The sequence below is a fragment of the Anabrus simplex genome, chromosome 1 (genome assembly GCF_040414725.1).
Source record: "Anabrus simplex isolate iqAnaSimp1 chromosome 1, ASM4041472v1, whole genome shotgun sequence".
NCBI classification, from domain to species: domain Eukaryota; kingdom Metazoa; phylum Arthropoda; class Insecta; order Orthoptera; family Tettigoniidae; genus Anabrus; species Anabrus simplex.
In genome coordinates this window covers 1320080191-1320094523 of record NC_090265.1, presented here as the reverse complement: position 1 = coordinate 1320094523, position 14333 = coordinate 1320080191, and the positions used below count along the sequence as shown (strand labels likewise).

Genomic DNA, 14333 nt, shown 5'->3' with positions numbered 1-14333 from the left:
CGCTGGCGAAGTAGAAGAAGAAGATGATGATGATGACAAAAAGAGTTGGAGTTGCTTTCTCCTGTATCGTCAGCAGACCAGGCATTAAGTGCAGTGACTATTCTTGGATCTTACATATAGGGTCATTCGAATGTAATGACAGTGTTTTCACAGCAATAAATGTTATTGAAAAGTGTGTGGAAGAGAAAAGGTTAAGATAAAAAAACAGAAGGGACTAAGTTTTTTTTTTTTCCAAAGATATTAACAGAGGTATATTTTTTGTATTACTACTGTTATACTGTATTTCTTTTTAAAAAAGTTACTATAATAAAGGGTTATAATTAAAGTGATTCCATAAAATACGAGTTTGTTTTATATATTTTTAAAAATACTGATAGAAATACTGTATTCAGTATAAGGCTGAAAATACATATGATTTAATTATGCAGTATACATGCTCGAAAACGGTATTCTCTATATCTCGAAATTTCAATAACTCGAAGTAAAATTCAGCTCCCAGGGTGATTTGAGATATCAAGGTTCCACTGTATATTGTCAATTATAGTCTATAAATGGCTGAAGATGACCCATAATGGGGTCGAAACAAGTACCAATATATAAGTAATTATATGAAATCAAATTAAATTGTATTGAATAGGTGGACCTTTATTTTAATTTCATATTAATGTGAATGTTTGTCAATACAGATCATGATGAAGTTTATATCATATAATGAAACAGATATTTTGAATAAATCCAGACTTCACTAATGGCACTGACAGATAATTCAGAAATGAAGACATTTCTAGACCTCACAGGCTACATGGGCATAGCATGAATGAATTCACTATGGGACTATTGAAGCATAAAACTCTTATACAAGAATGAAATAGCTCCAAATACTATGAGCAGAAATTACCATGAAATTATGCTAAGAGTATGGCATTTTTCAAATAATGAAGAATGCATAGAAGTGGATAGACTGCATAAAATACAGCCCCTTGTGTCAAGGATAGTTTCTAAATTTAAAAAAATATGTACTTCTGAAGAAGTACTTTGTGTTGATTAAACATTGGTCCCATAACGGGGAAGGCTTCTAATGAGGCAGTACAGGTGCAAGTGTAATAGACCAAAATAAAATCTCTTTATTTGCAAATGAGGTGTCTACCTCGGTGGCAAATGGTACACTAAAATACATTATTGTCAAGCACTAATTATTAAATTAACAAGAGAAGAAAATTTTCCTATAATACAATATTATACAATTTATGCTAACAATGTTTTCTATTAAACACACAGCTCATCCTTAATAAATTTATATTGTTTACAAAATTCTACTTATAATATCTCCTGTACTACTTACAAATATAGTCAACTGATATACAGTATGTGGAATTACTTCAAATGATACTATACAACTGGTATAAGATTAATATTTACATTGCATTTATTTATTTACTATTTTTTTTTACCCGTTCTGGATCCTAAGTAGCATAACGACCTGCTGCGTCTTAACCAGAGCCCCTTTTGCCACTACTTTTCAGAGTTCCTGAAGGGCCTTCACATCTACCGTAGCGGTCCCAGGGCCCTCGAAGTCCCCACTGTGCTTCACCCCTACAGGCAGTCCCCTACTTTGGCTGTCCAAACTCCTTAGACCAGGGGATGGAATTAATTTATTCACACACATTTTTTAAATTTTATTTACAATAACCTGCACTGGTCGAATGCCCTCTAACACTTCATTTATTTTCTCTGTTGCTGTTTATTCTCTTCTTGAATATCTGTACAGATTTTGGAAAAGGATCAAACACTACCCCTGGTAAACTGTTCCACTCCTTCACACCCTTCCCAATGAATGAAAATTTACCCCAGTCGCTTCTGCTAAAATTCCTTCTAATTTTATATTTGTGGTCAGTCCTGCCGATATAATTATTTTCCAACTGAAGCCTCTCACGGATATCTCCCCATGCTTCTTCTCCTGTATAGGCTCTATATAATCCTATAAGTCTAGTTTTCTCCCTTCTCTTACTTAAAGTTTCCCACTCAAGTTCCTTTAATATTTCTGATACACTACTCTTTCTCCTGAAATCCCCTGTTACAAATCTTGCTGCTTTCCTCTGCACACTATCTATTTCTTTTATTAGGTATTCTTGGTGAGGATCCCAAACACTGTTTGCATATTCCAATAATGGACGAACCATACTCAAGTAACTTTTTTCTTTTAATTCTTTGTTGCATCCTTTAAGTAGCCTCATTATGACATGTAACGATCTGTATGCTTTCCCAACAATGTCATCAACATGACCCTTCCAGTGCAAATTACTTATATATAACTTGAAAACAATATTCATTAACCCATGGGTAAATAATGCCAATATTGAGCTCAAATTATTGGTATTATTATTATTATTATTATTATTATTATTATTATTATTATTATTATTATTATTATTATTATTATTATTATTATTATTATTATAATTATTATTATGACTTGCAGGGTATGGTTATGGAGTGTTTACATCTATTTAGTATTGGTATTATTATTATTTATGTCATTATGTATGGACGATCATATTATTTGTGAGGTTATGTCATGAAACATGTGCTGTATATATATTAATATGAATTTAATGGGAGAACATGTAATTAATATATACATCATTTATATACACTGACTGAGCAAATGGCATGGGATAGTGGAGCACTGATGCGCAGGTGTGTTGTCTGCACACCACACGCTCCCTGTGCCAGCGGCAGTTGTATAGAAGACCTTGTGAGCAGTGGCTGTGCATGTGACAGGTGTAACATTGAACGTCGTCGTGAGCTGACACTGTTCGAACGGGGTATAGTGGTCGGTGCCCGACGGATGGGAAGTGCGATTTCGGAAGTGATGCGGGAATTCGGCTTCATACGATCATCCGTGTCTAGGGTGTATCGTGAATGGTTGAATGCAGGCGTCACCGTCCGCAACAGATGAATGACCGGCCGTCCAGCCACCCTCAATGACCATGACCAGTGACATCTGAGACGGATTGTCAATGACGACAGACGGGCAACCGTGCAACAAATCACGGTTCAATTCAACACAGGCCATGCAAAAAACGTCTCCCAATGGACAATCCATAGGAAAATATTTTTCTTGGGCTTAAAAGTTTCCTTAAAGTCCAAATTAATTTTAACGTCAATCCCCAAGAAAGTGTTGAGGGAAATTTTCGAGATATTGAAGAAAGTACATGGAAGTTGAGAGGGAAGGAATTCGAAGTGCAGAGAGCATAACAGCATGAAATTACATCAATGTTTTCATCCAATTATATTTTTAATTCCAAAGTGACGACCCATATTTTTCTTGGGCTTAAAAGTTTCCTTAAAGTCCAAATTAATTTTTAACGTCAATCCCCGAGAATGTGTTGAGGGAAATTTTCGAGATATTGAAGAAAGTAAATGGAAGTTGAGAGGGGAGGAATTCGAAGTGCCAAGAGCATAACAGCACAAAAGTACATCAATGTTTTCATCCAGTTATACTTTTAATTCCAAAGGACGACCTTTCCTTTCTTGGGCTTAAAAGTTTCCTTAAAGTCCAAATTAATTTTTAACGTCAATCCCCGAGAAAGTGTTGAGGGAAATTTTTGAGATATTGAAGAAAATAAATGGAAGTAGAGAGGGAAGGAATTCGAAGTGCAGAGAGCATAACAGCACGAAAGTACAACAATGTATTCATCCAGTTATATTTTTAATTCCAAAGCGACGGCCCATATTTTTCTTGGTCTTAAAAGTTTCCTTAAAGTCCAAATTAATTTTTAACGTCAATCCCCGAGAAAGTGTTGAGGGAAATTTTCGAGATATTGAAGAAAGTAAATGGAAGTTGAGAGGGAAGGAATTCGAAGTGCAGAGAGCATAACAGCACGAAAGTACAACAATGTATTCATCCAGTTATATTTTTAATTCCAAAGCGACGGCCCATATTTTTCTTGGTCTTAAAAGTTTCCTTAAAGTCCAAATTAATTTTTAACGTCAATCCCCAAGAAAGTGTTGAGGGAAATTTTCGAGATATTAATTACTCGCTAATCACCCACAGTACAGGCCAGTACATTCAACTGGTGAAAATATTCTTGAATTGGTTACTTTTAAACACCTGCACTGCCATCGTAACCGTGTTATATATATTTTATATTGACCGGAAAAATCTTAACCTAAAAGCAGCCTTTAAACGTGATTATTGGGCACGAATTTCAGTGTTCTGACTGTTCGTTCACGTTCCCTGCAGCTTTATGCTGGACCATGGCCTTAACTACACACAGGCACATACCGTAGAGCACGTTCCGTACAGGCACATTCCCAGTTCCCACAGGCGCGGAGCAGTGAGCCCGCTGCACAGTTCAGCTAGTAGGCGAAGGGCAGTGCAGAGTGGCGCTTCTGACGAGACAGCAAGTCAGTGTCTCCGGCTCTCTTGAGAATGTTTTAGAACAATTGACACTCAGTGTTCTGGAACAGCAGAACATAACTGTGCACCGGCGCAGTGTGCCGAAACAGGGACATAGTGCCCAACCCTAAATTGGACTAACAATAGAAAAATGCATGCACCATTATCTCAGTGCTCATGGGTGAAACAATTCTGATTATAAAGGGGAGAGAGAGCAGAATGCATTTCAGACATCATTACTAAACTACATGATAATGGTTTACTAGTTGTGTATTCTCTGAATTTTTCAATCCTACAATAATATATACGCAAAAGTAATAGTAGTACGGTACTTAGATTGACCCACTGTGATCCTTTTCTCCTTTGTCCTTTGATCCTAGTCTTTTGATACCTGTATTCATGTTTATAATTTTGTTTCTTCTCTTTTTCTGTATTTATCCTGATTTTTTTTTTTCACATGAAGACTGCAGATGACCCCTCAATGAATGTTGATGGTCCTCCCTCCTAAAGAAGCTGGGAAGGAGACACGAGCTCATAAAGGGCAGAGAAAAAAATGGATGTAGAACTGGTATTAATGAAGTGGAAAACCATTTATTTGAAGATGTAAAGATTGTCCTTGTCATTTTTTGTATTCATGTTTGTCCTAGTCTCCTCTTTCTGTTCTCATTCTTCCCATACTGACTTGTCATTGTATTTACCCTATTATATGTTCCTTTTCATAACAGTAACAGAATGTCCTTGTGCCATTTTCAGGAGTGGAAAAGTGTTTGTCTGGAAGTCTTGAAATATTTTGTTTGCTTGTCATCATCTAATTTCCCACCAATTCTTTATGGGGTAGGCAAGAAAATAATTGACAGAATACCAGAAAGCCAAATGAGAGAGATCGCCAATAAAATTAACAGTATCCAAAAGCAACTTAAGGTAAGTATATCTTATATGTTTGTTATTATCTGGGAACATATTTACATCCACCTATAAAATGTCAGATTATATATATATATATTCTTCAGTCAAAATAGAAATTTACTTAGTGGAAAAGTTATAGTTTATTTTCTGTAGCAGAATGGTGTAGAGTGTTAACACATTCATTGTTGGTAGGATTTAGGTTTCACGTGTATAAAATACCATGGCCCAGTACATCTGTTTGTCGGTAGAGAGTAAGTGGATGAACATTTTACTACAGCTTGGGGTAATTCCCCACGTTGTGTGCCATGTGAACTAAATAAACACAGCCTGTTTCGAGGTCTCTGAAGTGCACAGTTGGAATTCAAGAAATTTATAACTGTTAGATTCTTCAGTCTACCGAAACTAATTTTGAATCAATAAATTTATAAACTATTTGAAAAAAGAAAAAAGATGGTAATAGAATTATATCTTAAATAGAAACAACTTAATTAAAATAGAATTCTATGATTTTTGATCACCAAAATTTGCTACTGGCCAGAAAGTCGATTGCAAGTGGTGTCATGAAAGAATGGAAAGAAGAAAGCCCTGGTCTGTGTTGTAGAAATGGAAAGGTACATCTCTCTTCTATTGGAGAGCCTCCTTATCCTCTACACAATCTCCATACTCATGATCATCCTGAGTCTGAGCATTTTTTGAGGAACATTAGGAAGTATAACGAATGTTTTCAGATGACGTCCTTTGGAGCTAAGAAGGTACATGAAGGGAAATTTTATGCCAACTTTTTAACAAATGCCAAGATTACCACAGAAAAGGAAGTTTGTTACCTTCATCACAAGAAAAACACTCATTTTTACAAACATATTTTGTTGGCAGTGATGAAACCGAGTCAGAAATTTAGTCCAATATCTTCCCTGTTGTGAAACCTTGATTAATTTTATAACTGCAACAAATTATGGTTAATCACAATCCTTATATCTGAGATTTTAAAACAGCATTGGGGAATGTCCCAGAAGGCCAAGAGTTTAAAGTTGTAATTCATGGGGACCAACAACCACCAGCTGAACATATATAACACACCTACAACAAGTGAGGTGGCTTTGGTGATTTTGGGGTAGGAGTTTGTAAAGCAGGACTTTGTATTTTACAGCAGATACATGAAGTTCATGCAGATCAATGAAACTACATTAACCATTCTTATGACACCCTTCAGTACCCTCTTATGTTCTGCCATGAAGAAGATGGATAATCCATTAGCATCTTGCAGTTTGATCCCAATTCTAAAGCCCCTCTTAAGAAAATGGTTTCTGCTTCAGATTTTTACTCTTACCAAATCATGGAAAGGGAGGGTCGAGAAAACTACCCCTTACTCTATCGCAGTCTCCTTAATCAGTATTTAATTTTTTTAAAAACCATCTGGATCATGACTTCAGCAACAAACCTGGACAACATAATTTGAACGGCTGTAGGCAAGAGGGTATACATTTATAATGACAGCTATGCAGTTCAGTTGTGATTGCCTGTAGGCAAGGAACACTGCCATTATAATGAGAACTTCCAAAGTTGAGTGTGACAGGCAGTAGGAAAGGGGGCCTGCCATTATAATGAGCAGTAGACTAGAAAGGGGTGAAGTGACACTGCTGACTGTTCTATGAGAGAAACAGTGTTTTGTGATTGCATGGTGAAGCAGTGTGTTGAAAAATGATGCACTTCCATCTTGGACTGCAAGAGAAGCAGTGTTTCATGATGGTGTGGTGAAATATGAACCACACCTCATAGCTAAGTTCAATTCACTGCATTTCTGTTCAACTTTCTGATAACGATAAAATATGATGTTCATGAAACATTTAATTAGCAAGTGTACAAAGTAAATAGATGAAATACAGTATAATAGTACCAGTAGGCCTGGATAATAATAAACTGCATTTGTTTCTTCACTAAGCCCTTACAACGATACTAACGATACTAAACTACAGTTTTACTGTTAAAAGCACACTAAAACAGTAACTAATTTGAATAATTATAAAATGATTAATGAAATTTAAGAATAGTTTAAAATAGGTATTCCATGTACAATAACAAACTTAATCTAATCCAGTTACAAAAGCATACCTAGTTAAATAGTAGCCTATGTATGTAAGTGAACTAACTTGAATAATCATAAAATGAGTAATAAAATCTAAGAAGAGTCTGAAATTGGAATTTTACATACATTAACAAGCAACCTAAACCAGTTAGGAAAGCATGGTAAAATAGTCAGCAGACTAAATGAACTCATTTGAATAATTATAGAAGGAGTAATTGAATCTAAGAAGAGTTGAAGATTGGTATTATATTTACAGTAAAAGTCTTGACCTAATCCAGTTTAAAAATCTACTTGAAATTGAAGTTTTAAAATATAATTTTTGAAACAGTTGCACTTGACAAATGGGAATTTCTTTCTGTTATAGTATGACCCTGGTTTGAGAACAATAATGTCCTTTTTGTGTGTTAAACAAAGACCTTACATTGTGGAGTACATTGTTCTTTTAGTAACTTGACTTGTGATTCGAAATATGAAGCGTCTGTTAACGAGTGTTGGCTCATCTTCAGGGCAATATCACATGGAGTATTTCTACTGAGGAGAGGGGATAAACAAAGCACCGTCATTGTTTTGAAGCATCGATGTAGGTGACATGTACAGAATGACTGGAATTTCTGTTCACGCCACACAACACACGAAGCAATGTCACTGCTTCAAAACATGAAGTGTTGATGTGTCGAGGCATCGAGACAGCTGATTGCACCGGGTCATTGTTTCAAAGCATACACATACTAGCCAACTCTACAGTAGACAAGGTGGACAGCTATTATAATGAAAACTCCCCACATTGATTGTGGCAGTAGACAAGCGAGCCTGCCAATATAATCTAAACTTCCAAACTCGACTGTGGCTGGCAGTAGGAAATGGAGCCTGCCATTGTAAAGAAAACTCCCCAACATGGAACTTTACAAGAGAAACGACATATGGCAGTCTCCCTATGGTGTTTCTTGGGTAATGCTAAGAGCAATGAAAACTAATTTAATTTTACTCACAACATGTATAGTATTTTAATTTTATTCCATACACAATGTAGAATTTTATAGCGAAGCATGGGTACATGAGCTGGTGTGTGTATATTGTGCCCGTCACATGTATTTAAAACCATGACAACACATATGCTAGCTCAAAGTCGACAATACACGAGATATCTCAAGTAGTACTCAGTCCTAGAACTGAGATACATTGTCGAAGCACATGGAACAAATGTAGAGGATATAAGGAAATGGCACTTATGAAGGCTAATAAATATAGAAAAATGCATTTCATAACATATTTATTTAGAATAGGCCAGATTTAAAAAAATGAAAATGAAACTGACATTGACATATGACCCTTACGTGGCTTAAAGTAAAGTGAATGAAGCATACAAAGTCAAATGCAGACAAATGGGGTGGTACATCAAATATGGTTCCCTAGCTATCCTCACAAATTTCAAACAAAATTCAATCTTCTGATTTCTTTTGAAATTTTAGAATTTGCAATTAATTCTGGAATAAGTCTTATTCAATAATTCTGACCAAACTTAGGCCGATTTCCAAATACTCTGGAATGTGAAGAAAATAAAATATAAGTGCAATTGGAGTGGCCTTCATTTAAAATAAGAAAATAAGTTTACAAGATCTGGTGAAAATGTTGTCCACAACAGAATATAACCTTCATGAAAATAGTTCGACTCATAGTTGAGACTCAAAGTTAGCACATTCATTGAATATAATAAACAAAATTTAATCTCTGCTTTACTTCACTTATCTTAGACAAATGGACTCAACAGTGTAGTTAATCTGAAGTAAATTCACAGCCACAAATACTCAGAAATCAACAAAACCTACAAGTCAAATGCTGAAACAAAATGACAATGATATGAAGACAATTCCAACTAAATTACCACCACACCATCTAACTCATTTTATTATTATTATTATTATTATTATTATTATTATTATTATTATTATTATTATTATTATTATTATTATTATTATTATTATTATTATTATTATTATTATTATTATTATTATTATTATTATTATTATTATTATTATTATTATTATTATTATTATTATTATTATTATTATTATTATTATTATTATTATTATTATTATTATTATTATTATTATTATTATTATTATTATTATTATTATTATTATTATTATTATTATTATTATTTCAAACCATTCGTCTATGGACAATTAATAAGTGACTAAATTAATCTATGCTTATAATCTGCATAGTGAGTTTATAGGAAGACAAACACACTCAACATGGTTCCTGTAATAGAATATCCATTTTGTCTCAATTCCCATGCGGCAACATTCCTATGTTCTGCCAACGTCAGTTACCTCATACATTGGAATCATTCCAGAACAACATTGGATATCCACATGATTCAATGTTCAGACATGTCTCTAATGGACATTTGTCACAAAACATATATTAATTGAGCAAATTTCTTTTCTTAAGAAAGGCCTTCATTGCTTGTGCTAGTCTGCATTTTATGTCCTCCTTACTTCTGCCATTGTTAGTTATTTTACTACCCAAATAACAATATTCAACTACTTCCATTAAGAGTAAGTGATATTCAGGTAAGGGGAGATAAGGAGGAAGAGATAGGAGATTATAAATTGTACTTGACGGGTGTTAGAAAGGGAAGGGCAGAGTCTGGGGTAGGGCTCTTTATCAGGAATACCATTGCACACAACATAGTTTCTGTTAGGCACGTAAGTGAGCGAATGATGTGGGTAGATTTGTCAGTGGGAGGAATTAGGACAAGAATTGTGTCCGTGTATTCACCATGTGAGGGTGCAGATGAGGATGAAGTTGACAAGTTTTATGAAGCATTGAGTGACATCGTGGTCAGGGTCAACAGCAAGGATAGAATAGTGCTAATGGGCGATTTCAATGCGAGAGTTGGGAATAGAACTGAAGGATACGAAAGGGTGATTAGTAAATGTGGGGAAGATATGGAAGCTAATGGGAATGGGAAGCGTTTGCTGGACTTCTGTGCTAGTATGGGTTTAGCTGTTACGAATACATTCTTCAAGCATAAGGCTATTCACCGCTACACATGGGAGGCTAGGGGTACCAGATCCATAATAGACTATATCTTAACAGACTTTGAATTCAGGAAATCTTTTAGGAATGTACGAGTTTTTCGGGGGTTTTTCGATGATACAGACCATTATCTGATCTGTAGTGAACTAAGTATCTCTAGGCCTAGGGTAGAGAAAGTGAAATCTGTCTGCAAACGAATAAGGGTAGAAAATCTCCAGGACGAGGAAATTAGACAGAAGTACGTGGATATGATTAGTGAGAAGTTTCGAACAGTAGACAGTAAGCAGGTTCAGGATATAGAGAGTGAATGGGTGGCATACAGGGATGCTGTAGTAGAAACAACAAGGGAATGCCTAGGAAGAACTGTGTGTAAAGATGGGAAAAGGCGAACATCTTGGTGGAATGAGGAAGTGAGAGCAGCCTGTAAACGTAAAAAGAAGGCTTATCAGAAATGGCTCCAAACAAGGGCCGAGGCAGACAGGGATTTGTACGTAGATGAAAGAAACAGAGCGAAACAAATAGTTGTTGAATCCAAAAAGAAGTCATGGGAAGATTTTGGTAATAACCTGGAAAGGCTAGGTCAAGCAGCAGGGAAACCTTTCTGGACAGTAATAAAGAATCTTAGGAAGGGAGGGAAAAAGGAAATGAACAGTGTTTTGAGTAATTCAGGTGAACTCATAACAGATCCCAGGCAATCACTGGAGAGGTGGAGGGAATATTTTGAACATCTTCTCAATGTAAAAGGAAATCATCATGGTGGTGTTGCAAACAGTCAAGCTCATGGAGAGGAGGAAAATGATGTTGGTGAAATTACTCTTGAGGAAGTGGAAAGGATAGTAAATAAACTCCATTGTCATAAGGCAGCAGGAATAGATGAAATTAGACCTGAAATGGTGAAGTATAGTGGGAAGGCAGGGATGAAATGGCTTTATAGAGTAGTGAAATTAGCGTGGAGTGTTGGTAAGGTACCTTCAGATTGGACAAAAGCAGTAATTGCACCTATCTATAAGCAAGGGAACAGGAAGGATTGCAACAACTATCGAGGTATCTCATTGATTAGTATACCAGGCAAAGTATTCACAGGCATCTTGGAAGGGAGGGTGCGATCAGTCGTTGAGAGGAAGTTGGATGAAAACCAGTGTGGTTTCAGACCACAGAGAGGCTGTCAGGATCAGATTTTCAGTATGCGCCAGGTAATTGAAAAATGCTACGAGAGGAATAGGCAGTTGTGTTTATGTTTCGTAGATCTAGAGAAAGCATATGACAGGGTACCGAGGGAAAAGATGTTCGCTATACTGGGGGACTATGGAATTAAAGGTAGATTATTAAATTCAATCAAAGGCATTTATGTTGACAATTGGGCTTCATTGAGAATTGATGGTAGAATGAGTTCTTGGTTCAGGGTACTTACAGGAGTTAGACAAGGCTGTAATCTTTCACCTTTGCTGTTTGTAGTTTACATGGATCATATGCTGAAAGGTATAAAATGGCAGGGAGGGATTCAGTTAGGTGGAAATGTAGTAAGCAGCCTGGCCTATGCTGACGACTTGGTCTTAATGGCAGACTGTGCCGAAAGCCTGCAGTCTAACATCTGGGAACTTGAAAATAGGTGCAATGAGTATGGTATGAAAATTAGCCTCTCGAAGACTAAATTGATGTCAGTAGGTAAGAAATCCAACAGAATTAAATGTCAGATTGGTGATACAAAGCTAGAACAGGTCGATAATTTCAAGTATTTAGGTTGTGTGTTTTCCCAGGATGGTAATATAGTAAGTGAGATTGAATCAAGGTGTAGTAAAGCTAATGCAGTGAGCTCGCAGTTGCGATCAGCAGTATTCTGTAAGAAGGAAGTCAGCTCCCAGACGAAACTATCTTTACATCGGTCTGTTTTCAGACCAACTTTGCTTTATGGGAGCGAAAGCTGGGTGGACTCAGGATATCTTATTCATAAGTTAGAAGTAACAGACATGAAAGTAGCAAGAATGATTGCTGGTACAAACAGGTGGGAACAATGGCAGGAGGGAACTCTGAATGAGGAGATAAAGGCTAATTTAGGAATGAACTCGATGGATGAAGCTGTACGCATAAACGGCTTCGGTGGTGGGGTCATGTGAGGCGAATGGAGGAGGATAGGTTACCCAGGATAATAATGGACTCTGTTATGGAGGGTAAGAGAAGTAGAGGGAGACCAAGACAACGATGGTTAGACTCTGTTTCTAACGATTTAAAGATAAGAGGTATAGTACTAAATGAGGCGACAACACTAGTTGCAAATCGAGGATTGTGGCGATGTTTAGTAAATTCTCAGAGGCTTGCAGACTGAACGCTGAAAGGCAAAGCAGTCTATAATGATAATGTATGTATGTATGTATGTTCCATTAAGACTTCATTTCCTAATTTAATATTTCCTGTATCACTTGAATAACTAAACTTTAGAAAATACCTGAAAAACAAACCATATACCTAGGTAATAACAGATTTTAGAATCTGATGATGTTCTTTTGAGAACAAAACATGTCATTCTCTTTTAATTAAGATGTTTCTCTTTCAGGTATAATCTTTTATTTTTATTTTGAGGTATTTTTAACATTTTATTTGTTCATAAATGTTATCACACTGAAGAACATAACAGTTATAAATCAACACTATTGAAACATTAAAAATACAATGCTTCTACCACTTTCATTGCTGCCTGTACCTTCCTGTACTGGTACCAAACTTTTCCGCATGTTTTCTCTGATGGCATTATTATGTACTTATTTTAAATCAGTCAATATGATAATCATGTCCTTCCCATACTTCCAGTGCTTTTCCTTAATTTCTTTATTCAGGAATGAGCTCCACTGTTAATTTACTACATTTGAAACCTAACTGTTTTTCTTCTAGTAGCATTTCCACCCTAATTCTTCTTTCTAGTAGTTTTTTTCTTCCTTAGTAACATGGAATTCAATTATGAATTGTTTATGAGTATTATTATATGCCTTCTTATCTCCTGTGGTTCATGAAATGGGTTGCTGTACTCACATCCTAGTTTTGAGGACCATGCACAACAGTTGAGTGGCCTTGTACTGATCCTGAGAGTCAGGATTCCAGTTGCTAAAGAGTTTGAGTGAGTATCTCGGACATTTTCTGAGTCATGGTCCTCCTCATACTCAGGTGGATAGGACTACACAATCCACCAGTGGTCCCAAAACCATTAAAGGAGAAATTTGTTATAATGGAAGCCATTTCTTTTGAGTCTTAATTTAATTAATCTATAACTGTGAGGCTTTTCTGTAATTCTCGCTGGGACTATGTGTAAGCAGCACAGCATCCTATTTAAGAGAAATTGACTGAGCTCAGAAAAAAAAAATTAATGCTTTAAGTCGCACCGACACAGATAGGTCTTATAGCGACGATGGGATAGGAAAGGGCTGGGAGTGAAAAGGAAGTGACCATGGCCTTATTTAATGCACAGCCTGGTGTGAAAATGGGAAACCACAGAAAACCATCTTCAGGGCTGCTGACAGTGGGAATTTAACCCACTATATCCCGAATGCAAGCTGATAGATACATGACCCATGAAATTTGTTTAGAAGGGTTATAGGGAGGTACATTTAGGGAAATGGCCTTCTTGACACCATCATCATCATTGTGGCGTTTGACGGCCATATGTTTCTTCAAATACAGTAACAAGTTGTAATCACTGGGCGCAAGATCAGGACTTTATGGAGGATGATCGAGTTGTTCCCAGCGAAATGATGTGATGAGGTCTTGGGTTCAATGAGCTGCATGTGGCAGGCGTTGTCATGAAGCAAAAGGACGCCCTTACTGAGCATGCCATGCCCTTTTGTTCTGAATTAAGCGGCGCAATTTGTTTAAGGTCTCGCAATACGTTGCTGAATTGATTGTCTCACC

General features: G+C 36.2%; 1 protein-coding gene across 2 annotated transcripts in view; it reads left to right on the top strand.

Annotated features, from left to right (window-relative positions):
* LOC136858303 (fatty-acid amide hydrolase 2) overlaps positions 1–14333 on the top strand; it is a 228006-nt gene that overhangs the window by 189677 nt on the left and 23996 nt on the right. For both annotated transcript variants that reach the window (XM_067137742.2, XM_068225486.1), the window contains exon 10: positions 5156–5323. In XM_067137742.2, the coding sequence (XP_066993843.2) occupies positions 5156–5323 (168 nt within the window). The remainder of the gene's footprint in view (positions 1–5155; positions 5324–14333) is intronic.